Source organism: Talaromyces stipitatus, genomic scaffold (assembly GCF_000003125.1).
Source record: "Talaromyces stipitatus ATCC 10500 scf_1105507295541 genomic scaffold, whole genome shotgun sequence".
NCBI lineage: Eukaryota > Fungi > Ascomycota > Eurotiomycetes > Eurotiales > Trichocomaceae > Talaromyces > Talaromyces stipitatus.
The window spans coordinates 3116147-3141067 of record NW_002990115.1 but is presented as its reverse complement, the minus strand read 5'-3'; the positions used below and the strand labels follow the sequence as shown (position 1 = coordinate 3141067).

Here is a 24921-nt window from a genome sequence, read left to right as displayed (position 1 = left end):
AAATATAATAGATGGTATCATTGCTGGAAGACGGATAATTCAGCCTCGTCTGTGTGGTGGCTCAGTTTAAGCTGATCTTGGGTGTCCGATTAAAAGGCCCATGTTGCCCGCGATATACTCTTGCCCGCTCAAATCTGAGGTATAGCTCTTAATATTCATTAATCCAAGCGCTGCGCAACATCGTAAGTGTTACATCGCAGTAGTTTCCAGTCTAGACTCATTAGCTAACACAAAACGGCCAGACTGTTCGACCAAGATGAGCAAAGAATCCGTTACCGATAATCAAATGCCCCTAGAGGAAGCTGTGAGAGATCCAGATCCTGCAATGTTTGAATCGATGCTTAAACAACTCATAGATACTGGAGCTGGGAAGATGGACAAACAGAAAATTCTATTTATAGCTGCAAAGAGAGGGGATGTGGCGGTGGTGAAAAGGTTGCTTGAGAGAGGCACAGATATAGAGGCACGCGATTCAAGTGGCTGGACACCGCTCCTTATCGCAGTGATGCGACACCAGACTTCAGTGGTACAGCTGCTTCTCGAGCATGGCGCTAAGACAGACGTCAAATGTAGTATGGGTCTTCGAACACCTTTACACCAAGCGACTGAGGCCGGGCATGAGGAGATCACCGAGTTGCTCTTAGCTCACGGGGCCGATCCAAATCTTTACAATGTTAATGGCCGCAGACCTTTGGTATTTGCTGCCGCCGAAGGCCACTTAGTACTGGTAAAGATGCTGTTGGATCATGGCGCTTATCCGCAGACTAAAGAGGATCCTTCAACGCCTCTGTGTTGGGCCAAACGGCACGAATATGATGATATTGTGAAACTGCTGGAGCCGCTCTCCAAGATCGAGCCTGAGCAACCGTCTAGTGAGGTGCCTGAACCTGAGAAGAGTCAAAAGACCAATGCGCAAACCACTTACCTCAACCGATGCTTGATTCAATGACTCCAGGCAACCATGCTGCTGTTCTATATATTCGAGATTATTATATCGCTGGCTGTTACACGGTACACTCCTCTTGGGACTTGTCCTCTCCTTTCTGATTTCTCTCTGTTGCTGCTCTATTCCAGCACAGCAATAGAAAGACATAATTGATCCAAACGCCACATACCTTCCTAGTCACTGTTACAAGAAGCGAGAGCTGTTCTTCCAAAGGTCTTTAAACATTGGTCTATGAGATATGATGCCCTGGCTTCTAGTCGCACCTTCCAGTCATCCGCATAGTCGGCAGTTCGACGCTGTTTTTCGAAGAATTTGTCGCCTTCTGGATTATCCCATTTCCCCCGCGTGCGCCACCAGTAGTAAAAGAGTAGGCTTTTATGTATAATGGGTGGCTGCGCAGTAATGATCATAGTGTATCCAGGGACTAGTCTAATTGGATATAGGAAGACTTCCTTTGCAGAAGATATTATCATGTTACGTATTGACCATATGCTCTGACAAGCCAAAATCAAATTGAAATAGACCTCATAATAATGCAAGATGCTATTCCTCGTCGTCATCATCCTCAACACGATAACGATTCTTCTTCCTCGCAGGTGGCGAACCGGAACCACCTTCACCGGCATCTCTCCGTTTAGGTGATGGCGCACGCTTTTCGATTTCCTCATCATCATCCTCTCCTTCAGCATCCATTTCATCGTCAGGAAGAGATTCTTCATCCTCAACCTCTTCTAACTCTTCGTCGTCATCAGCGACAAAATCGTCAACTTCATAAGAATCCTGTCGACGTCGGCCGTGCTCTTCTTCATCATCTGAGTAGATTTCACCGTGGCGATTGGTACGAGGACGTCTTTTGGCCGGTCTTGTAGCAAACATGCCATCATCGTCTTCCAATCCGGCAGCAGTGAGCCCGCCGCGAGATGGGCGATATGTTCCACGGCGGGCAGTTCTGTTCTGTTCGCGGTCTGCATATTGTTGTCGCTTTCTGTCTTCCCTCATTTTCAGTTTTTCCGCAGCTTCAGCCCTCTTCCCAGCTAGTTCGGGGTCTTCCTTGATATCGATGATAGCAATTCCATTGCCGTTGGCATTGGCTTTACCGCCACGCCCAGCAGCGGCCAGATTCTCTTGTAGACGTTGAATAGCGTCGTCGGTCTCTGAATTGGTTGGTAGAGGTCTTAATTGGTGAGTCAAATGCGACGTGATTTTGAATACTGAGGCGGTCTCGGCGGCTGCTGCTAAGTATGTATGTGTATCAAGAGTAGAATCGTAATTTCCTGCCTTGTTGAGTGGTGCCAGTGGTTTCGATGCGATCCTGTACTGTTCCTTGGGATTAGATGCAAGTTGCAAAGTAAGTGAGCCGTCCTCCCATTGGATGATACGAGCGTTGGATTGGAGGCTCGTCTGGTCTTTGGGATCGTATCGCCAACACAAGGAAGTCGCAGCTGTAAAGTACGGTGGCGCCACATATGTTTCAGGTCTGAACTCTTCCGTTTCCAAAGAGAGAAAATTTGGAATTTCCATTGTATAAATCTGAGGCCAGATGTTAGGACTTTCCAACACAGTATTGTGAATTGACCTACCTCTTCGTTCGTGGATCGCGGCTCCGGCGCCCTTCCAAGACTGAGGTCCATTACTTTCACCTCGCCGAACCCCTCCTCTCCATCTTCACCCAAGTCCATGCGATCCTCTGTCCTGTCATGGCGTCCCTCGTCGTCGCCAGAATCTAGGTCCGAATCGTCAAGAGTGCGATGTGGCCGTCTGCGAGACGATTAGTTACTGCTTGATTTACATTTGGCGGTAGTAATATGAACTCTTCCAAGTCAGGTTCTGAGCCCGAGCCAAAAAGATCTTTATCATCATTTTCATCTCCAAACACATTGGCGTTGTCGTCTTCGTTGCTCACGTCCTCGTTGTAAGCTCTTCCGCCGCGACCTGGACGTCGGACGGCTTCATCTTCGGACGAGGACATTTTGTGTCGCAGATATCCTCGTAATAAAGCCAAGAATTCGTATCTGCAAGAAGAGAAAGTAGAGGAGAGGAGACAGTCAAGTTGAGATGGAGACAATGAGTGATTGAATGAGTCTTGGCGGCCGAGTGAACCTTTCCATGGCGCTATTCCTGATCAGGGCAAGCGGCGGTTGGGAGTGGATTCTGCTCCACGCTGAAACGAACAACAGAGGGAGGAGCGACGGCCAGAGCGAACAACAGCTTCTCTCCTCTCCGCTTCTTCGTGTCCCCCTTTTGTCTGCTGCTATTGTGGGAGCACCCATCATTGACCTGATCTTTCTGCTTCGTTTGTCGAGCTGCCTTTCTATTCACTATTCAAGATGGCAACCTTCTTTCAGAGCGTGTAAGTCGTTCCCCGCATCAGCATCGGCTGTTCTGTACACCCAACCGACCCCTTAAACCCCCTCTGTTCAGACGTTTTAATATCTGATGTCAAGCTTGATTCTCAAGCTCGTATTCCTGCGTTCTTTCTTATTGCTTGGACTAATCTTTGGTGCTATCTACAGTCGTCAAGGCTTTGGACGAGGGGGGAACAACAAGAACTCCAATAACCAACCCAAAATGAATACTGGAGGCCAGGGTCAACAAGTGGCACAACCGCAACAGGCTGTGCCTGGTGCACAGGGTCTCAATAACTCGCCTTCGATTGCATCGAACATGTCTGCCGATATCGTATCCAATAACGAAGATGCTCCCAAGTATTTCTTCCAGGAGAAATACGCTCCATTGAATGTGAAGGGCAATTTTTTGACGCTTTGTGCTTGTCCTAAGAATGTTGAACTTGGAGAATGGCTTGCTCATCAAAGTAAGCGGCTACGAATGAAGCTTCTGCATGGATCATGCTAACATTCAATTGCAGTCGTTGAGCAATATCGTCTGCTACATGGCATGCTGCAAGTCATCCAGGAAGTCAACACCGTGAATGGGTACCCAATCTGCAATGAAAGCACATGCCCAACCATGTCCGCCGGCCGGTATTACTATTTCCGTCTCTTTGGATTGAAGTATACATATACTGATATGTGTATAGATTGACCTACACTTGGCTTGTGGACGGCCGAGCAGCAAAAATCTCCGCACCAAAGTTCATCAACCGAGTCGAGAAATGGATCGTGAGTAAAATCCACGATCCCGTCATGTTCCCCACAGATCCCGTCCAAGGAGCCCCTCATACCTTCGCTTCCGGGGATGTCTCAACCCCCCCTGCAACTACCCCGATTGCGGCAGGTCCCACGAACTTGAATGCGTCCTTGACTACCCTTGCTGGTCAGGATTGGATCGGCAAATCTAGTGGATTTCCTCCTACCTTTTACAAGGATTGTCAAGGAATCATGAAGCAGATGTTCCGTTGCTATGCTCACCTTTACCATGGACACTGGCTCGACCCCTTTTGGCATATCAACCGTCATGAAATGCTGAACATGTGTTTTGTGCACTTCGTCACTGTCGCCAAATACTACAAGCTTGTGGCCGATAAGGAAATGGAGCCAATGCAACCTCTTATTGATCTCTATATGAAGCAGGAGAAGATCCCTCCAGAGGCTATCGCAGGTCATTGGGCATCTCAAGAAGCCGCTGCTGCTGGTTCGTCGACACCCGCAGCCAATGTCCCTTCTACTTAGAATTGCATACCTCATGAGGATGGGATAGTAGGCGCGAGCGCCTAGTCTAGGTGTTCAAGAGGAGGATTCCATGAGGTCAAAAATCTTCTTTTGCATTTTCCTTTTTGGTTTTATACATCAGTTCGTCTATGTCCAGGGATAGCAATGTTGCTACGTCTCGCCCTACCATATGCATACTATTTGACGTTGTCATTTGATTACATAAATTTGGCTCTGACAAGGGCGACTGTGATTTGACCGTTCTATCATGCTCATCTCTTTTTTGGCCCTGCTCTTTGTTTGTTCACGGGTGCCTCGTCATAAGATAGGAAGTTTGGAGTTTGCAACCATAGTCAAGATACACTCTATTCGCATATTGAGATACATATACAATGAAGATAAAACTCATAGATTCAAATATAGCGGCAAAAACCAGGGTATCATTTTCCACTCATTTAATAAAAATATAGATGCTTCGCTATTTTTACAAGTAAATACCTTCATCATCCTCGTCGTCACCGTTCCGCTGCTCTTCTCCGTCGCCGTCTTGCCGATTCGACGGATTCGTAAGCCCATTAACACGCCTCTCACTATTATCATCTGTAACCCCATCCACTTCATGCGACGATACCCCATTTACCAAAGGTGGAGACTGAGCATCCTCTTCTATCTCGCCACCATCACCATCTTCCAAAACCTCCTCCATCCACCGCTGCCCTCTCCCTTCCACCTCAACCTTTAACAATCGTATCCTCTCCGCCATAGCCTGCATAACCTCTTCATTTTCAAGAACGTATGCCTCTAATTCCTTGTTGTCTGGCGAATCGGGCCCTTCTTCTGACTCGATTATGTAGGTTCGCAGCTCTTCATTGGAGCGGGTTAAGTGTGATATTGAGTTGCGGAGTTCGGAGACTTTGGCATATAGGGAGGAGAGGGGGAGTTCTTTGATAGCTTCGGCGAAGGCGATTGGGGAGATGGGTTGGGCTTCGGCGGACATTTTGAGACTTGAGACCCAGCGGGGTAGCTGTATAGCTTCGATGTACGTGGGTATAGTAGTGTGGATCTCCTGGCTGAGATAATATCGTTGCGACGATTTTTAGGTGAACTTATGAAAAGTTAAGCAGCTTCAATGGTAAAGATCAGCTAGCTGCTTGTTAGATGAGGTTGAGAGGAGGAATGATTGATCCCACTTGGATTCCTTATCGCATGCGTACCATCACGTGAGTATGAGCTTTCTTTGTAGTCAGCATAACTTGGAGAAACAGATAAAATTTCATACGGACTGTAATAGCTGAAATTGATCATTGAGAGTGCTATCTTATAAAAGTTAGATTCTATCAGAAGACTGTCGCATGCTATGCAATTGACATTAGATCAGCCAACCAAAGCTCCGCACGGAAACTACTCGGCATCTCCATCACCGCCGCTCTCTCTTCCGATCTTTCCTCCGTAAATAAATTCAACACTACTATCAACCTCCCTTCTCAGCGTGTAAACACAACACACGTGGAGATGAGCAATGTGCCCTCGGTAGCATGGCATGGTTCATGCCTTGTTGGCATACGGGCATTGTTCAGGTCGCAATGTGCCGTTCAATCATCAGCCAATTCGATTGCGAGACATTTGCGACGATGTTGGACACAGCAACAGCTCTCATATAGCTCATTAGGATATCAACAAACATGGAAATCAACTCGACCTACATCACATACTGTTCCTCGCCTATCAAACGCTTTATCAAGGATTAGATTTGCAAGCTCCGCCGGCAAACAACAAAAAGAACATGGAGTCCCCCTCGACTCGCAGCCGTTATCCGCCGCCGAAATCAAGGCAATCTTCCGCTCATCCACCGTCACACCTGAAATGGGAAATCGGATATTATCCGTCATACACGGTCGACGATTAGCAGGCACTCTAGACCAGGATCTTCCTTCGGACATTACACGCGCAGTCCGCTCGAAGACAATCGAGAATGGCTTACGATGGCTCCGCGCAAACCATCCTCTAGACGAAGATGCAGCTATACTGGCCCGTATCGAGCGAGAGGAGAAAGAAGAAGAAGAACGATTGTTGCGCTATGTGAAAGAGATGGGTCCGCAAAGCGGGCATTGGGGTGCACAATTGGGTGAAGGGAATGATATATATGGTCGAAGCACTTTCCAAGAAAAGAGGAAGGTGAATGAGGCGAGATTATTGGCTGAGCAGGAGAAGAAGAGGAAGGAGTGGTTGGAAGGGGAGATGAAGGATCGGGAGAAGATACAAAAGCAGTTGAAGGGGAATACGGAGTTGCAAAAGTATAATCCTTCGGCGGTTGTAGAGGGTGAGTTTCCCTTTTTGCTGCTACTGAAAGAGGTCATAGAAACACTAACTGAATGTAATAGCTCGACCACGAGCTGACCCCCGGGAACGGCCGTTTCTCGCATGGGCTCAGAAACATTACATTCGAGCCGAGAATACAGATACAGATTTCACCTCCATGACAACAGTAAGCCTCTCGACTCTTTTCTCGCAACGAATACCTAACACAAACAGGCCCGTCGCATCCTACCAGCACTTGGCGTAACCCTCCTCGTCTTAGGACTATGCTACTTCTACGCCGAGACCTACCAACCTCCAGCATACGGAACACGAATGTGGCGCGATATTCCCCCCGCAGCAGCAACAATTCTAGGAATCATAGCCACGAATGTATCCGTATGGATGTTGTGGAAGATACCTCCTGCATGGCGAATGCTGAATCGGTACTTCATCAGTGTGCCGTTGTATCCTTATGCTATGAGTGTTGTGGGGAGTATTTTTAGCCATCAGCAGTTTAAGCATTTGCTTACGAATACTGTTATTCTCTGGTTGATCGGGTTGAGACGTGAGTTCTTTAATCGCCTCATCAAGAAGCAATCTACTAAAGGCTGCAGTCCACGATGAAATTGGCCGCGGCAATTTCCTCTCTTTATACCTTTCCTCAGGTGTCATTGGCTCATTCGTCTCTTTGACATCGCACGTCCTCCTGCAAAGGTTAACAGTAACCTCCCTCGGAGCCAGCGGTGCAATCGCCGGTTTAGTCGCAGCTTGGTGTATGCTACATTCAGAGTACGCCCTTCCCCTTCTCCCTTCTGAATTATCACTAAAATAATATACAGCGACAAACTTGTCCCAAGCTTCCTCCCCAACGAATGGCGCAACTACCTATCCGCCAACGGCTCCACCGTCCTCTTAGCAATAGTCGCATTCGAAATCTTCAATCTGGTCTCTCCATTCAAAGTAGTCGGGAAACTGGACAATTATGCACATCTAGGTGGTTATTTTGCAGGTGCCGTGTGGGCGGCGTTGTATAAATCGAAAGGGGAACGGGAGAGGCAGCGGAAAAGGAATGAACAGAGGGGGTTTTTGGAACGGTTTGGTTCTATGTAGATGAAATTATCTGATAATAATATGGGTGGTTTATGTGAAAATATGTATGTACTATTAGTATGAAATCAATATACAATCACTGGATTAAGGGATTTGGGGGTATTCGCGGCTTAAATAATGATACAGTGGATTCAGGCGAGATATGAACTAGTTCTAAACTCTGTAAATAAGCCAGACGTCATCTCCTTCGCACATCAAGCCCAATGTTGATATCATGTTTTATGATTTTCAATTAGTTGTACATTCAATCATGATCACCCTAGATCCGTAGTGGCAGTGACGGTCTACAGACCGTCAGAAGCGGGAGGTCCTTTGTATGCTAGAAATATCGGTCAGCATCAACTATCATAATCAAAACAAAAGGGGTCTCACTCTTCCGCGCATAGATGCCATACCACACCGCTGCAATTGCCATGAATCCCACAAACACAACAGCTGCGTAATTCATCGAAACAGCAGTTACTGGTAAAACAGTCGGCATGCAAAACAACACCAACTCAAATGCAATCCACAACAACGCAATGATGTTAACCACCAGCCCCAAGACAGGCCCACAGTTGAATTTGGCTTTGTTGACTTCTTGACGTTTGTGGAACACGCTGGCGCCAATGGGGATTGCGTAGCTGATTGCAAGAGCGACGACGCCGACGGAGACGAAAGCTGTGAAGGCGCTTGAGCTACCTAGGTTAATCAGACCGAGCAGCATCTGGACGACAGTCACCAAAGCCAAAGACCAGACGGGCACGCCCAGGCCAGAATGGACTTGAGCCCAAAGTTTGGACATGGGGAGAGCCTCGTCACGGGCAAAGGCGTATGTTGTTCGTGATGCTGCCACCGTGATACTGATTGAGCAGAACAGAGTGATGGCCAAAACCAAGAAAATAAGCCCCAATCCACCACCGGGTGAGCCCATAACAGCTTGGAAGATGTATGGCAACGCCTGTCCAGCGGGGGCCAAAATGATGTCCTCCAAGGGGGGCAAAGTGACGCAGATGGGGATTATGAAGAACAATCCTGCAATTCCACCGACCGGAACACATAGAGAAATGGCTTGAGGGACTTTGACGACGGCGTTTGAGCATTCCTCTGCCATGGAAGAGATCATACCGACCGCTGAGAAACAGTATGCAGCTGGTAAGAGCCCGATGAAGAATGTAAAACCACCCCAACCTGACAAACTGGTATCGTAATGACCCAGAGAATATGAAGCATCATGGCGACCCAAATCAGCCTTGACGGAAAGTGCAATCATGATGATCAGGATACTGATAGCAGTCCAAGCAGCGCAGATAGTGTCAATCATAGGCAGGAACCGGTTTCCAAACGTGCAAATGACGAAGGATGCAAGACAAATTGCATAGAAGATCAGAAGCAGCTGCCAATCATTCGCAGACCAGTCGGGATGATACATGGAGACGGTTCCGGAGAGTAGAGACGCAAATCCAAAGTTGACAGAGAGGGTGATTGTCCAATTCCCAATAAGCCAGACCCAGCCGTTGATAAAGGAAAGCACGGTTTTGGCTCGCTGAGGCACAATCTGAAAGGACCAGTAGTATGGACCTGCAGAGGTAGGCCAGCGTGAAGCCAGCTCAGCGAGCGAGAGAGCGACACATTCATCTAAGATGCAGACGACAATCCAGCCCACAAAGATGGAGAGCGGACCACCACCGTAGATGGCGCTCATCAGAGGGCCTCCCTCGCCATAAGGGATGGCGGCGATGGCGAGTGTCTGGAAGAGAAGGGTGAAGAGGGATCGATTGCGGGTTAGTTCCTGCACGTATCCCAGCTTTTCAAGGCCTTCTGCTTGCCCAGTGCCATTTGTGTCTTTGGCGATGAGACTTTCAGATACTGGCGCCAGTTTTTCGGCCTGTTCGGTGGACATTTTGTGTTGATTCGGTTCGGTGTCAGTCAATCGGTTGAAGAGAAAGAGGGAGAATCTTCAGAAGATATCCTCCTGGAGTTGAGTTAAGGTTGACTCTTGACTTAGGGCTCACTGCAGACTCCCGGCTCAATGCAGGAATGTTGTGTTGTCGGAGCCAGTCTGGTTGGGAACCTGGCGTTTGTAAAGAATTGATTTGATGGATTGGCTTCAGGGTGAAGATGTGAAGAAATGTAGGTGAGGGAGTTCATGTGACACAAACTCGCTTGTTTGTCATTTGGGGAAGGAGGAAGACACCACCAGGGCGTACACCCGGGACAAACACGCCCAGCAGAATTCTTATATAACTATTTCTACATCGATAAGTATATCACTGCTATCATATCGCAGCACTAAGCAACCTAGGCTCACGCTATCGCCGGTATCTGCATGAGGCGCATTGACCAGTAGAAGACGCAGATAGAGCAGTCTCCCAAACTCTAGCCAGGAGCTATGATATCGAAACGTTGCCATCTTATTTTATTACCAGGGTAGGCAGTTAATTGAGCCATCTATCTATTTACAAGGTTTATCTGATAAGAATTGTTACCCATGACCTTGGATATGTTACTGAGAATTTGTCAACTGTTGAGATATCTACTACCTACACAGTAATACCTGCAGAATTAGACAGCCATCAAGCCTGGCCCGAGTGTCCTGCAGCAACAAGAGTATGTTGATAAATTGCCTCCTTTCATTATTGTATAGAAATCAATTCCTTGTCTTTCTTCTACCTGAGCAAGAGATTACCTTTGCTCCAACTCTCCTCTCATTATCCGGCTTATCAGCCATCCATACTCCGCACATTGAGCCATGGATCCATATCGATTATGAAATCCACTCCGGCTCGAGTCATCAATCTGTCCATCAGGTTAATATATTTTTCTCCGCACATTCTGCACGCACGGGATCTGCAAGAACGGCGTAGGACGTAGTAAGAAACGCTCCAATGTTTTTCAATGGCCTTGGGTGCCACTAGCCTTGTTTAGGTAGCTAGATAGGCCAGACTAGGGTTTCGTTTTTGGTTAGCTTGCCTCAATAAGCTACTTCGCTGCGTAGTTGTGTATTGCTGGTTTGGCATTTATATCGACAGCCTCGAAACTCATAACTTATGCCCTGTGATCCTGGTAAAGTCAACATGCCACATGGTCGACATGCGGATGTACCATGTAACCATCCCCGCGAACCTTACTCTGCAAATTAAACCAAACTCATAAATAATGTGTAAAGATACAAGTATTAGGGCTGTGGCCAGAGCACAACCTGTAGTACGACTACATAGTATCGTCACTCAATACCCTCGGTTTTGATTGCTCACTGTATCAATCGATGAATCAGTCATTTCCAGTCCTCTCGCTATATTATTGTCCATATCAACGAAACCATATCCCCTCATGAGGGACAAGATTCATATAAGGAAAGGTTTCCCTCTATCTTCCCTGAATCTCCTCGAATCGAAACGTCTCTGGTCACGACTTCTCAATTGGGAAGGTGGAAATTATTCCTGTATTAGGTATAGCGGTATTATAGGTTGATGGTTTGAAGACGGTATTTTTGTCATCCTCGTGAGTTAAATCGTCGTATCGCTGTATCAGTTTGTAAGCAATTGTTAAACACTGTAATTATGTTGATCACATGAAGCTCCTAGAAAAGTACTTTGAGGAGATTAAGTAGCATATTTCTGCTAACCGCATAGTCCAAGTAGTTTATGTAGTAAGATGTGAATCAGGTTACAGCTCTTGAACTAGTTATACCAACAAAGAACCTCGCCTTCATCGAATGCAGACCTTGCAGATTACCTACGTAAAAATATCTAACCAAATACCCCATTTGGAAAACGGTAGTGCTCGAAATATTCCAATTGGCCCATCTGTGTATTTAGTTCCTGGGTATCATCACTTGGACAACTAGCCAGTTCACTTTCTAGTGCATTGCAGGTCATTGAAACCTGGAGCTTGCCACGTCTTCGACTCTTGAATTAGAAAATTATTCGCTATCATTAATCATAAGAACTAAATCCTTAAATATATAAACACATTCAAAAAAGAAAAGAATCAGAAACAATTCATCCAAACTCCCAACATGATCAACCTGCGGAGTTGAGCAGGTCGTCATACCCAATCACCAACGCCTCGTAAGAAGGATATACCCCGAAAGAAAGCCCGCACTACCCGAAAAGAGAGAGGAAAAGAAAAAGGTCTAGAAAAGAAATGCCCTTTCCGATATGGGTTTAAAACATTCCCACCACGACTCAGACTCAGACGAGGAGGAGGATAAATATCGCGCCCACAGCCCTTTCAAGAAATTCTCCATCACCCTCATGGAGCCAAAGTTCAAAAATGCAGCCGTTGAACGCATCGCAGTTAGACTTGCCTTTTGCTGTGGTTCTGTTCGACAATGAGCTCCGATCACGAGTGCTGGGAAGAGAAGACAATGCGCGAGTTTCCCCCTTAGACGTGGTTCGCAAATTGCCCTTAAGCCGTAGGAAGTGGCTTGTTGAACTAAAGGGTGTGATGTGTCGAGTCCGTGGAAGACGCGGTATATATATATCAATCCTGCTAGACGGTAGCCGTTGCAGAAGACGGTCCAGGATTGATCGTGATCAAGTTGGGGTTCGGTTGAGTACATAGGAGCTAAAAGGTGAGGTGCGAGGGGAGCTTGTGTGTTTTGAGATGTTTTGAAGAATTCATCTTGTACCAGAGACAGAAGATCTGGTCCATCCGCGGTTGGAGTATGGCCACATAAGGTCATGGAAAGAGCGTCTAACTCGTCGGTGAAGAGAGAACTGTCCCCGCTGCTATGCACAGCATGTCCCATCTGAGCCAGACGGGAGAGTATCCGCATGATGTCCAGGAATGGATCACACGGCTCAAGTACACCCCACCAACCATCACTACCAGCGAAATGAGCCCAGGTAGTATCGCGGAAATACTGCTCCTCACCACTGAGAAGTGAATACGTCAAATCCATGGTCGCGAAACACGACAACATCAAAGCCGGAAGACCTCGTTTCTGTCGTTGCAGAAGCTGTCGTTGCAATTTCCATTGACTCAGAATGGCACGTCCGCCGCGGTAATGGACTTGGGAGGCGGCATCCTCATCGTTGGGATCAATCACACCGTCGAGAATGCAGAGAAGAACATTGGCAATGAACAGATCTAAAGGGAGGTAACGACGTGATATTCGGACTTGATGTTGGTGATTTTGGGTTGGACTTTCTAATTGTGTCCGAAAATTGTAAATCGCCTTCAGCCGCGCTGTCCTCTTGGATAGAAATGCATCACGACGTCCGGGACAGTAGGAAAGGTGTTGATGGGCGTTGGCAACCGCAGTGACTGAATATAGAAGAGCGGGATACTTGTATACCGAAGCCAGATCTACCAGAACCGGTTCTGTCGACAAATTGAAGCGGTCAACCACAATGTGCTCAAAGTAGAGCATTGACTGATCGGTTGTTATAAGTGGCGGCATGGCTGTAATATGACAAGCATTGCTGTACTCTGGCGACGACGGAGGGATCTCTTCATCCTCTTCATTACCAGCCCTCACAACCTCCAGACTTGGTTCTCGCGTCAACAACAGCGGAGATGACTCCGAAAATGACCACGAAGGCGACGACAACGATGACGGTGACGGCGACACCTGCCAATTCTCAGATTTCTGATATTTATCTCTTTGCGACTTCTTCTCATTAACCGCGACGTCAGAGCCACTGCTTGAAACAGGCATATTCTGACCTGCAAAACGACCCCTAGCAGCGACACCATTACACCATCTCAACCGCAACTTGCCGTACTCGCAGACCTGATCTTCGGCGAGACAGCGCGAGCATTGCGGTCGTTGCAAGTCGCATATAACGCGACGATCTTTGCAGGCCCAGCATGAGCCTTCAACTGTTCTCACTCGTTTGGGCGTCATGGAAGTAGTTGTGGTGTATGGATGTTCATATGTTCATATGTTCATATGTTCATGGGAGGCATCAATGAGTATGTGAGTGGAGTCTTGTCTTGTGCCGAGATAAGCTCGGTACCCGTGAGGTCTGCACTTGGGCTTGAAATTGATCTCCTTTCTCGATGCGTTTCTCTCTTGACTATGAGGTATGGACTACCTTCATCTCTCTGCTTCCAAACAGAGCTCTTTATATACACTGACCGTCCCTAGGAATATGTAGCGGATAGTCAAATGGTGAGCAGAGATAAGTACGAACGTCCAAACTAACTCGACTATCAATCGGAAAGCGGAAGCGCTAAGATCCGAAGCGGGATAGCGTGCTGTTTAAATTACGTGCGTATCTGCCCTTACCTTTTGTCATTTTCAATTTATGTATGCAGTATGTTACACAGCTTGTCGCATGGTCAGAGTCTGTACTCCTTGACCTACACTGATTACCAAGACACGGTGTGGAATTGGCGAGTATGGTTGCACATACTAACAAAATACCTACTTTCTTCTTTTTTGATCGATATCCTATTCGGCCATTAGTGTGTTACCTCAGATTTCCACGGAGTATTTCATTCACCTACGGCTCATTCACAGATCGACGCCTACATTTTAGGAATACCTAGGGTTGCCGATCGAGTCATGTCCTATGTCCGTGACAGGAGACGGGAATATATCTCCCCTGTAGATCGGGTGGAGCATGCAAGTAGCACACACGGTGCCTATCATCATGCTTGATATCATGAACAGAAAAGGAAATAGATGCCGTAGAAGAAAGAAAGGCGGTCTTCACGAGGAGGGTATGCAAGATCGAGAAGATGCAAAATTGAAATTTGGACTTGATTCGATTTCTTTCATGCGATCCGGATGAATGGATCTGAGCGGTCTGGCTATATACAAACCCGATTTTGCAGTCTGGCTTCCTTTTCTATTCATCTTCTCTCGGTCGTGCATTAACTACGTATAGATTCGTATACACTACCGCTCAGTGTAGAACATACATATAATCAAGTAACTACACCGCTGTCCGGCACGAACCTTGGTCAGCTACAGCTTCAATAAGATGAGAGGGATTTACATTTACATACATGGAAAGCTTTTCAGGATAACATGCAACGTTACGCTATTTTACGATCCTCGCCAAAGGTCTCGTGATGATTACCATATAACTGAAGCGCCAAGCAGTTGTGCAAAAGTCGGACAAGGCTGAGATTAAAGACCCGGGCGAAGGGCAACGTTCCTGGGTTTCACAAATTTACGTATGAGTTATCATCATTGGGTAAGCTCATGTAGCACGATTATAAATACTAGGAACCCCTCGTCCAAGTATGTTGGTAGACTATATATTTATTAGGCGACATATAGAAATAAAGACATGGGGGTATTGGTTGGGTACACATCAAGGTCAATAATAATTATGAGTAATAATCAAAGAATGCATCATGGATGTCCATGTACTACCACGGACTAGAATTATACAGCAATAAGTTGTGGAACTATATTAAATGTCAGCCAATTGATTTCTCATGTAGTGACGATAACAAAGATAACTTACTGCTCAATCCATAACCCTGCGCATTACCGTCACGGTTACCTTGTTCAATCTCAACTCGAATCGCCACGTCCAGTCCACCGGCCAATTGACTGGTGTTACTATATCCATCCGCAGCTGGATGGCTTGTTCCAGTGCCTTCTTCACCTATATGCAACGGTGAGTGGCCATCCTTGGGTGCAGTACTGGGCGCCAATGAGTGGGGCTGTGAGCTCGAGCCGTTCGTAGCAGGCGTCACAATTTCGGTGATACAGGCGTAGTTGCGCGAAGGCATGGTGACCTTGTTCCAGGATGCGCTCTTCTCCACGCCACCGGGAGGGTTGTCAAAGAGTGGCATAAGTGTCTCATCTGTCTCGTGGTCAAGATGATGGATCTTGTTCCTTCGTGCAAGGAGATTGGCCACTGCCTTTGGAGGTGGTTTATTGGTGATGGCACTGCTGATAATGTTTGGCATAAAACGAAAGTCATTCTCGACGGGGATATTCAAGTCGACTTTCGAATAAAACCGACCCAGTGCTGCTAGGTGGACGTCGCCACCGAGGATTGTAATACGCACTGAATGTTCCTTGGAAAAGTGCTGAAGACGATGGATTAATTCTCGGCGCTCAGCTTTATGATGTCGCGCAGTGTAGTGATCATCAAGATCGTCCAAGAGATCCACTTGACCATCGAACTTGTTGAAGAGACCTCCGGCAACACCGAATCGCTTGTTGAGCAGGCGAATTGGCGCAATCAACGGAGATGTGATAAGATTCTCCAGCCAAGCGAGACGAGGATAAGCAATAGGAACCCCGAGCAGTAGAATCATATGCTTGATCTCTCCATTAGCCTGACTAACTTCTTGATCCATGCGCTGGAAGATCAGATCATAAGTCTCGGGATAATTAACCTGCATACGTGTACGCTCAGTGCGCGCATCAATACCAACAAATGCGATTCGCCGTCCCAGGCGCATGTATAAGTTGCGGCTTCTCTCTTCAACGTACGGACCCGGCGTTTTGCCCATTATCCATCGTGGATCAGCAGTCTGTTCCTCGAGAACGAACGTATTCTCCAATTGACGAGGATCAAAAGGCTCTGTTGCATCCGTGGTAAAAGTAGATTTTGGTGGTGCGATATGATGCTGGAAGAGACAATAGTACTTGAAGGCGACTCCTCCGATACCCCTGAACACTGCGCATCTCATGAAATGGTCAGTGTACGACCCAAAGCCATCGATGATGTCGTGGTCATCCCAGATATTGACCTGAGGGATTTGTCCGTTGGCAGTCTTGAAAGGCTCGTGATTGTACCATCGCACATAGTTTTTGTAGTAGAATTCATCACATTCAGCCCTCAATTTGCCATTAAAGTCATGCGCCTGTCTCTTGATAGGGTTTTTGATGTTTGTCCATTCATTAAGCGGCCCATCAACACGAATGCCATCATTGTAGATTTGGTCACCGCCACCAATCATGACATGGAAAGGCCGCTTTTCGTGAACTCGCAGGACATCGTTCCATAATGCGGGACCAGCCCAGCTTTCTGTATCTGTACCAACCGAGAATCCATTGCACGAATGGAACATGATACGCATAGACTGATGCCAAGCGGGGACCACAAATGTCCACTCAGACGCGTTGGACGCAGATTCATTGACATATCGGAACCCCGGAATGGTATATGCCCAGCGAGCTTCATAATCGGCCAGGGGAAACGAGAATTGGAATCTCCAAAACGCTTTCACTGGATCTTCATACAGCTTGACACCTTCGTATGTGCTGGGCGCCTGCGATCCTGGCTGCACATTTGCAGCTTCTTGCGACACGGGTCCAACGTGACGTAGGGATAATTGCGGTTGGGACTGCCCGGGATTTGTAACGATCAGAATACTGCCGTAGTACGTCGCGGAGGAGCCATTGGCGTCCATGCGACGGTAATTAAGTAATGGACCGGCTATCACGTCCAGAAAACCGGCGCTGACAGTATGAGTACCGTTCGTCTCTATTTGCGATTGAGTCATGTTAGCGCATTTCACCTTGGACAAGAACATGCAACATACCATAATTCTGTCCAGCCGGCGCAAATTGGCCCGGCGCTTGTTGATTGTTATATGCCATAGATGTGGTATACGTCGATGCAATGTTTTGTTTAGCGACTGGCGCGTTGGTTAGATTTGCGAAGCTCGATCGAGGAAATCAACTCAACCTTCGAGGACAAAGAAAGACGAATAGTGATTACAACGGAGATGAAAGAGAGAGGGAGAGAAAGAGCGTTGGGAGTGGTAGAAATAAAGCTGGGAGGAAGAATGAATCACCAGGTGGCAGCTTCCTCAACCGCCCCAGTAACTTAGTCAACCAGCTGAATTGCGACTTATCAGGCAGTCACATACAACTCATCAATTAACTCATCAATCAGACGAATCTGATTAGTATTCACAACTCTAACCCTTCAGACAAGAGAGTAGCTCCCGTACTCCCCAAGTGTATATTTGTGACACCTGTTGTTTTTGTTCTCATGATTTGTATCGATTCCTCCAAAATTCCAATTGAGTCTTGAGTCTTGACGATGCCAAGTGCCCCCCTGATATAGATAACAGCCAATTAGCAGCAGGCATATTCTGCACTAAAGCGGTCGCCGACTTCCACCGGCGTCACTAGGCCGACTAAAATGGACTAGTGTCACTAGCCTCTCGATTATCATCTAAACTGACCAACCAGGGTTTAGATGAAAAGGGCATGAGCCACAATGCCAAGCGCGCCAAGCGCCTCTACCTAGGTAACGCCTCGGAGATGGGTCGAACAGAACCCCTAAGAGCCAATGATTATTCTCCCTCTGGCGGATCGAAATCTCTCATCCTCCGAACGCTGGGACATCGTCATTATGTGGCTGTGCGACCAGTCTCGCATATGCGGGCTAAGCCACACTGATATGTTGTCGCCTTGTCCTGCATACCATTCCTCCCACTGCTCAACATTCAGGTGGCTGAATTATCGAATCGGTAAGATATTTTGGCCTTGGGAAAGTACTCCGTGTGTGGAGGTACGAACTGTTGGGCCGTGGGGTGGCATTTACGGCTGGACCGGGTGAGGATGACATACATATCCAGGTTTTACACACATGCAACTTACATGAGTCAGTATCTGGGCAGTAGGTATATTCACGAATCATTGTCTTATGATCGATACACCCAAGAATATAGCTGGAGGCACGGCATGTGTATGCAGCCAGTAATATCGCAAATACAAGGAGCCCCATGCAGTTAATGCATAATATGTATCATGACACCGCAACTATTCCACGGACTCATGTCCGATAGACCTCCGCTTCCGTAGAACGCCTTCATTCGCTCCATGTCGGTAATGGGGAACAACAGCCGGCTGCTGACTGACGTCGCTGCGGCGCCGTCGGCGCCGGACCATCTGATAACAGCGATCTAATTCAATCTCAATAGCACATCTCACTCTCAGAGCGCTGACAGCAGGCCACACCCCTCGCTCGCCTTTGCGAATCCAATAATCTAGACCGGCCTTGGAAGGTGCTTGAAAGAGTTTTAGGAAATCGCTCGTGGTCAGGTCTGGAATGAGTGTTAAACTCGGGCCGGGAATGTTCTCGTCCATGAGGAGTCGTCGGAGACTCATGGGGAGGAATCCTAGATAGTCTAGTTGTCTTAATCGATGTCGCATTTCGAGCATAATCAATCGCATAAGAGGTCGATTAAGACTCGGGTGATTACTGTTTCTTTGGCCGGGGTGAGTGTCGGGGTACAGAAATGGAACGATGTATGGCCGTGTTTGGGAAACGATGAAATGGTTGACATTAAATAACTCGGCGAGTCGAGCTAGCGGCGATTCTCGTCCACTGAGATTTACCTGTCGCCAGGATCGGAATGTGACATCTTGTGTATGCGGCCAGGGGACGATTGCACCTGTCTCGTCTTTGCAGTGGAGTGTCTCTGAGGAGGCATTCGAAGCCAGGGTAGCAGACCGGATGAGCTGTATAGTCAGTAACCGCATTTGACACAGCAGCAGGGGGCAAAACTTACCACATTAGGTGCCGTCAGGTAGTTCAACAAGTTAGGAAACGCGCCTTTCACTGAAGCCGCTACTGTAACATTCAATATCCTTTTGGTCTTTGCATACGCCTCCTCAAAGGTCATATCGCCAACATATGTTCGAACACATTCCTCCAAGACAGACTCATCAAGAAAGTTTCCTTCCACAAAATATCGCCGTAACCGGCCAAAACCTATTCGTGATTGTTCATTATGTGTCGTGCTCCCTTTCCCTTTCCATTTCCCCTTTTGGCTTTGACCTTCGAACACGCAATATTCAAGGATATCACTATCCAAAAAGTCCAGTAGTTCGTCTTCTGTACGCACACCGACGAGCGCAGCAACTAAAGCTCCCGTGGCAGTACCGGTGATAATACGCGGTAAGAGACCGCGTAGATGCAACGCCTTGACCACGCCTAGATGACACAACCCAAAGATAGAGCCACCTTGTAGAACGAGAGAGGTTCTCCCGAAAGCCTGGCGAGTATCATGTAGCAACTCCAGTTTGGCCTGCGACGTGAAACCGCTCACGTGCATAGGCATAGTCTGTAAAGAAGTAACATACTGAATCGATAGTGCGACGTGTGTGATATAGTCGTCAATCAACAGTTTTGTACCGGTATAGGCGTGATTGAATAGTCTCATGGATGTAATATTTCCAAGATTGCGAACCAGGCCCGAGCGAAGGATGCTGACCAATGTCAATATGTCCTCCGACTCTCGAGCACTCAAGATTGATTCCAATCTTTGAAGAATAAGTCTGTAGTCATAATGTTTGCTTGTTGGGTTTTGGCGCCTGTATATCGAAGAGACAGTGAGGGAGATGTTCAAGGGTCTGGGCTCAGATGTCCGATATAACATACCATAAATCAGCACTGGTTAACTCGTCAAGTCGAAAGGCGGTCTCTTCCCATTCTTCGAATGTATCGGCTCTAGCCAGTGCATAAGATAATTGATCCTTGGGGGATCTTGATCTTAGCCATAACATCCATCTCTTTGTAATTAAACGGTTAGCAAGTCAAATCGGCAAGACGATATGACATCACATACATAATTCCAAAATTGCAGTACGTCAAGGATCATGCCCACAATTGCTGCTGACAAGCTCCATAATTTGGCACCGAGTGTAAGCAGAGGCATGCTGTAGCGTCTAGCATATATCCGGAAACAAGTAAGTCGAATAAACCACCGACATGAGATGTATCTATGAGACGAAGGTCTTCATATCATCATCAACGTAAGGAAGAGAGGTACGATCCCGGCATATTATAGTACCACGTGAATTATATAAATTTAAAATAGCGAATAAATGATGAAGAATAATTATAGGTGTAACTCAGCTATCTCGTGAACGGAGTCCAGCTTTACATGTGATCGGAGTCATCTTCAAGAGTCCAGCCAATAGGGGGGACTTTACATTTCCCCGCAATTGCAGTAACCGCTAGTCCACTTTCGGATAAGGGCTTAGGGCTTGCTATCGTAAGACAATCTTTACTGCATGACCAGATAGTAACTGATACGGAGCTCTCCAACCGTGAATGTGTGTAGTTGTAGAAGTCGTATCATCTGTTAACTGAGTATACAAGAGTACGTGGTACCTATTCAAGAGCGAAATAGAGAATGAAGACATTTTCTCGGTTCAATATGTGAAATTGAAAGTGTTTGATTTTTGAAATTCCGCGAGAGACTCCCCAAATCGAATGCTGGTCTTCCTTTCTAAAAAGAAAAGACATTTTATGCGAAACCAAAAGGAGCAAGAAGGAAGAAAAAAAAGAATATGAAAATAGTATTTTCTTTGCCTTCAGGTATAATCTCCTATTTTTCCCAGAAAAGGAACCCGGTTCATTCCTCTACCTCCCACTTCACCGTACAAACAAGAAAAAAAAATTACATCATTATCGTCAATGCTTTTTTTCTTTCGCGCTTACTCGACAATGATGTTGGTTCGCTCCGACACGTAAAGACCGTCAAGGAACTGTGATATGATGTTAGTATAGGCGAAAATGGCTATCTAGGAAACGAAGTGGTTGTCTCACCTTTCGGATATCCTTGTTGCGGACTCTGCAAATCTGCTGAATATCGGCGGCACTCTGGGAGACGGCCTCGAGGGAGTTTCCGGACAATTGGAGCTCATCCTTGACGTTAGGGGAAGTAATGACCTCAACACCAGGCTGAGCAGTGATACGGCGAACAATCTTCTCGCCAAGGAAGTTTCTGCATTCAAAACCCAGTCAGACTCTCTCTCATGTAGCAATCCGCAGATAATAACATACCGGATCTCAACCTCAAAGTTACCAGTCTCGGCATTCTTCTCAATGTTCACGTTGATGGGAAAGTGAGCATAGACGTAACGCATCTTGTACAAGAAACCACGGGTGACACCGATGATCAAGTTGTTGATGATGGTACGGACAGTTCGGAGAGTGGCAACACCCTTGCGAGCACCGTGGTGCAACTCGATGGAGATGGTGCTCTTGTTGGGGCGACCGAAGCTCACGGCGATGTGGGAAAGGTCCTTTGTGAGTTTGCCCCTGGGTCCCTCAACGGTGACAACCCGCGAGCGAATGTTGACGGAAACTGTTTAAAATGCGTTAGTCCTTGAAACTTTGTTGCAGAATATTGAATTTTTCGAGTGTGTCTGTTCCATCGGGGGGAGGTCCATGTCGCAATATCTGTCCGCATGTACAATCGAACTGTCTCCTTCATGTTTTGTCCTTTCCTCCCTTCTCTCTCGAATTATTCCTTCGTTTTCAATTCGACAGTCGATGTCCATATTCCACCCTTGAAATCGTCCTTATATCATATCATCCATTTCCTTCCACATCTTGACCTCCAAACCCCGACAGAAACAGAGCAAACGAAGGGGAGAAGAAAAAAGCGTATAGCTTACCATTCTCGGGGATTGGCAGCGTCTCCTCAGAGTGAATGAACCTCATTTTGCCTCTCTAAATGGTGTTTGTCGTGGGTTGAGGGAGAGAAGAATTGTCGGATTGGGCGCGGTCGTCGAACGAAGCAATCACAAATAGAACGAGCAGCCGCTTTTGCTTGGTGGAGCGAATTTTCGAGGTTGTGCGTCGCTTAGGCGTACCTTTCTGGTTAGCGTATTGGATCATCACGTGATTTTACCGGAACTAATATTGCGCAGCATCAGCCTCTCTACAACTGAATTTAGATAGCAAATCTTTTTACGGTCTGTGTAGGAATGTCTTTTGAATGATAGATTCGATCAATCTATCGCTGTTTGTCCTTTCCCGAGATCTATCAATTACGTCTCGCTAAAGGCTTAGAAAGAACATCGTCTCTACTGACAGGATGCTACAGGCTTCATTCATTCACTTTCACAATTCAATAAATACATAGAAGACTCAATGAAATACTATCCAGGATACAATAACCAAATCCAACGCCGGCCCATGCAATTCAAATCCTCCATACACAAGCTGTCATGGACGTCAACACATAGAGAAAATATATACCTTAGCCTTACGGGAATAGCGACGACATATCAAGTTTGAAGAATGGTTCAAATTTCATGTTCATGTCCTTCCATCACCCGCATGCGCTCAATCTCCATGATGCTCTTGCCTCCCACTGACTTGATCTTCGAGATGAGCTTATCATCTTTGTCAAGAGCTTCGACATCATCACCTCCTCCGATACTTATACCATTTATTAAAACATTAGGAACGGTACGGCGACCTGTAACTTTGCCCAGAAGTTTCTGGAGGTTAGCCCCGAGCGGGTGCTCGTTTAATTCCACGACGTAAGGGGCCGGCACGATACGGTATTGGCTCAGGATTGACTTTGCTTTGCGACTATAAGGGCAGTAAGACTTGGAGAAGACGATGACTACAGAGGTTTTGATCAGTCACAAATGCTCAATGCGCAGAAAGTCGTCGAGGGAAAAGTGCGAATGCTGCACAACATACTCGGAGACCGTTTCAAGATAAAATCAAGCTCAGCGCTAGCCTCTTTTTCTTCCTCGTCCTCCTTTGAAGTTTCATGCTCTTTAGGTGCGACATGCGTTTCAGCCTCAGATTTCACAGATGGAGTGTCCACGCTATCCGTCTTCTTATTAGACAGCGGGACTTGATCCTCCTTTGGCTTCGGAACTGACATCTTAGTTCTTCCAGCGACAGAAATTTCATCGGAGGTGTCGATCTTGTTGTGACTTGAACCTATTGATTTCTCCTGCTGCTTGTCATTGAGGGCACTCGGCGAGCTTGGTGTTTTCCGTGCACCATTATTGTTGTTATTGTTATTGTCAAGGTCGAGTCTCTGTATATGCGATCGATCCTTGCCTTCGCTATTCTTCTTCGTAGTTGCGACGTGCGCATTGTTCATGGCGGTGACGGTTTTCTTATAAAAGCGATGGTTCTGTATGCCTCCACCCGTATCGGTCTGTAACCAATATAGAAATCAGTACGAGAACTTCAATGATCGGGGAATTAAAGGTGTGATATACCGTGAAATAAGTAAAAGCCACCAGGAAAACCACGACAACAACCACATAGAGTCTCAGTCGGCGTTGTGACCTCATCGTGCCCGGAAAATGCGGTTGAACCGATAATCAAACTAAGTAATTGTTTATGGCCAAAGTAATTCAGCGAATGTGCAGACAGACAGACAGTGTGCGTTTAAGTGCCTTGTAGAATCTGGAGAACGCTGCGCAATAGGGGATGGGGGGGTAATCTGGACTGAAACGGTCGGATATGATGACTGATGAGAGAACGAGCGGACGATGAACTCCGGTAGTTCAACGGATCGATAGAAACATTTGAAGTATAAACGAGAGAAATCGAATCAGTACGATGGGTTGTACACAGGGAAGAAGAATTTGCGGCAGTGAGACAGAGAGACGCAAGAGTTTATGGGCTGATGCGACTCTTATTAATGCGACTCCTAAGTTCCAAACGAGATGGGGGGGAGGTGTAACAGAGAGTCTTGGATTTTTGTTTAGGGCCGGGGCTAGTTCATGGTTCTTGCAGTCTAGGCTTATCGCCGACCCACCGGATCAGCTCTCAGCCTCTCCCATCTTTATTCACAATGTCGTGAGAAAACAGTCATGGTACGACTCATGAAGATTGGAACTGTATTTCCTCTACACTATCAATAAATTTGATTTTGCGACTTTATGCTATGAAGCTGAGCCATGCAAAAGAGAACACAATACACAATACATCTGTATCTGTGCTGGAGCAATCTTACACTTTTATTAAGAGAGAAGGCTGAAAGAACTCATCTGAATTGCCACACCTTGTCAGCCCTCAAACCTGTTACCTCACGAATTGATGTATTGCACGAAAGTCAACGACTCTGCATCACATTGAATCCCAACCTTTTAGCGCAGGAGGTCGATCTCAGGACCGAGGACCGACGCCAGGGAAAAACTACGCCTGACAGCGATGGAGACATGAAAGGATACGACCAATGTTTCGAGAGACTTCATTCTCCCTTTTATATTCTGATATGGATCCAAGCAATCCAGCAGAATGAGATTTGTTTATCTCTCTTGTC

At 46.8% G+C, this 24921-nt stretch overlaps 11 protein-coding genes across 13 annotated transcripts, besides 1 other annotated feature; 3 read left to right on the top strand and 8 right to left on the bottom strand.

Annotated features, from left to right (window-relative positions):
- Positions 1–256: 256 nt before the first annotated feature.
- On the top strand, positions 257–1317 carry TSTA_035030 (ion channel nompc, putative; the record flags this gene model as incomplete). The annotated part of the gene is made up of 2 exons (XM_002480663.1): positions 257–896; positions 1217–1317. The coding sequence occupies 2 exons, from the start codon at positions 257–259 to the stop codon at positions 1315–1317; spliced, it is 741 nt and encodes a 246-aa protein (XP_002480708.1).
- Positions 1318–1397: 80 nt separating this feature from the next.
- Positions 1398–2993, bottom strand: TSTA_035020. Of its 2 annotated transcripts, XM_002480661.1 has the most exons (3): positions 2758–2993; positions 2527–2704; positions 1398–2476 (listed from the first exon to the last, which is right to left on the bottom strand). In XM_002480661.1, the coding sequence occupies exons 1-3, from the start codon at positions 2913–2915 to the stop codon at positions 1490–1492; spliced, it is 1323 nt and encodes a 440-aa protein (XP_002480706.1). In that variant the 5' UTR covers positions 2916–2993; the 3' UTR covers positions 1398–1489. The 2 variants fall into 2 exon arrangements, with proteins under 2 accessions (XP_002480706.1, XP_002480707.1); XM_002480662.1 differs by having other exon boundaries at positions 2527–2993.
- Positions 2994–3052: 59 nt separating this feature from the next.
- TSTA_035010 (protein kinase activator (Mob2), putative) lies at positions 3053–4575 on the top strand (the record flags this gene model as incomplete). The annotated part of the gene is made up of 4 exons (XM_002480660.1): positions 3053–3296; positions 3468–3758; positions 3813–3927; positions 3984–4575. 4 exons carry the CDS (start codon positions 3053–3055, stop codon positions 4573–4575), a joined length of 1242 nt encoding a protein of 413 aa, XP_002480705.1.
- TSTA_035000 (uncharacterized protein) lies at positions 3983–5860 on the bottom strand. The gene is made up of 2 exons (XM_002480658.1): positions 5769–5860; positions 3983–5697 (listed from the first exon to the last, which is right to left on the bottom strand). Exon 2 carries the CDS (start codon positions 5549–5551, stop codon positions 5039–5041), a length of 513 nt encoding a protein of 170 aa, XP_002480703.1. The 5' UTR covers positions 5552–5697; positions 5769–5860; the 3' UTR covers positions 3983–5038.
- On the top strand, positions 5713–8052 carry TSTA_034990 (rhomboid family protein, putative; the record flags this gene model as incomplete). Its single annotated transcript, XM_002480659.1, has 6 exons — positions 5713–5774; positions 5928–6874; positions 6936–7039; positions 7087–7417; positions 7467–7641; positions 7692–8052. 6 exons carry the CDS (start codon positions 5713–5715, stop codon positions 7960–7962), a joined length of 1890 nt encoding a protein of 629 aa, XP_002480704.1. The 3' UTR covers positions 7963–8052.
- A 161-nt stretch (positions 8053–8213) lies between these two features.
- Positions 8214–9867, bottom strand: TSTA_034980 (amino acid permease, putative). Its single transcript, XM_002480657.1, has 2 exons — positions 8335–9867; positions 8214–8281 (listed from the first exon to the last, which is right to left on the bottom strand). The coding sequence occupies exons 1-2, from the start codon at positions 9842–9844 to the stop codon at positions 8247–8249; spliced, it is 1545 nt and encodes a 514-aa protein (XP_002480702.1). The 5' UTR covers positions 9845–9867; the 3' UTR covers positions 8214–8246.
- A 1988-nt stretch (positions 9868–11855) lies between these two features.
- TSTA_034970 (uncharacterized protein) lies at positions 11856–14174 on the bottom strand. Its single transcript, XM_002480656.1, has 2 exons — positions 13618–14174; positions 11856–13561 (listed from the first exon to the last, which is right to left on the bottom strand). Exons 1-2 carry the CDS (start codon positions 13645–13647, stop codon positions 12080–12082), a joined length of 1512 nt encoding a protein of 503 aa, XP_002480701.1. The 5' UTR covers positions 13648–14174; the 3' UTR covers positions 11856–12079.
- Positions 13451–13520: a microsatellite.
- A 937-nt stretch (positions 14175–15111) lies between the features above and the next one.
- On the bottom strand, positions 15112–17446 carry TSTA_034960 (uncharacterized protein). The gene is made up of 3 exons (XM_002480655.1): positions 17413–17446; positions 15375–17354; positions 15112–15315 (listed from the first exon to the last, which is right to left on the bottom strand). Exons 2-3 carry the CDS (start codon positions 17278–17280, stop codon positions 15293–15295), a joined length of 1929 nt encoding a protein of 642 aa, XP_002480700.1. The 5' UTR covers positions 17281–17354; positions 17413–17446; the 3' UTR covers positions 15112–15292.
- A 1156-nt stretch (positions 17447–18602) lies between these two features.
- TSTA_034950 (Patatin-like serine hydrolase, putative) lies at positions 18603–20708 on the bottom strand. The gene is made up of 4 exons (XM_002480654.1): positions 20455–20708; positions 20268–20398; positions 19396–20200; positions 18603–19345 (listed from the first exon to the last, which is right to left on the bottom strand). Exons 1-4 carry the CDS (start codon positions 20542–20544, stop codon positions 18644–18646), a joined length of 1728 nt encoding a protein of 575 aa, XP_002480699.1. The 5' UTR covers positions 20545–20708; the 3' UTR covers positions 18603–18643.
- A 240-nt stretch (positions 20709–20948) lies between these two features.
- On the bottom strand, positions 20949–22451 carry TSTA_034940 (60S ribosomal protein L9). Of its 2 annotated transcripts, XM_002480652.1 has the most exons (4): positions 22295–22451; positions 21678–21981; positions 21441–21618; positions 20949–21379 (listed from the first exon to the last, which is right to left on the bottom strand). In XM_002480652.1, the coding sequence occupies exons 1-4, from the start codon at positions 22338–22340 to the stop codon at positions 21329–21331; spliced, it is 579 nt and encodes a 192-aa protein (XP_002480697.1). In that variant the 5' UTR covers positions 22341–22451; the 3' UTR covers positions 20949–21328. The 2 variants fall into 2 exon arrangements, with proteins under 2 accessions (XP_002480697.1, XP_002480698.1); XM_002480653.1 differs by having other exon boundaries at positions 20949–21618.
- A 259-nt stretch (positions 22452–22710) lies between these two features.
- Positions 22711–24266, bottom strand: TSTA_034930 (Glutaredoxin domain protein). Its single transcript, XM_002480651.1, has 3 exons — positions 23870–24266; positions 23334–23805; positions 22711–23253 (listed from the first exon to the last, which is right to left on the bottom strand). The coding sequence occupies exons 1-3, from the start codon at positions 23942–23944 to the stop codon at positions 22928–22930; spliced, it is 873 nt and encodes a 290-aa protein (XP_002480696.1). The 5' UTR covers positions 23945–24266; the 3' UTR covers positions 22711–22927.
- Between the last annotated feature and the right edge of the window lie 655 nt (positions 24267–24921).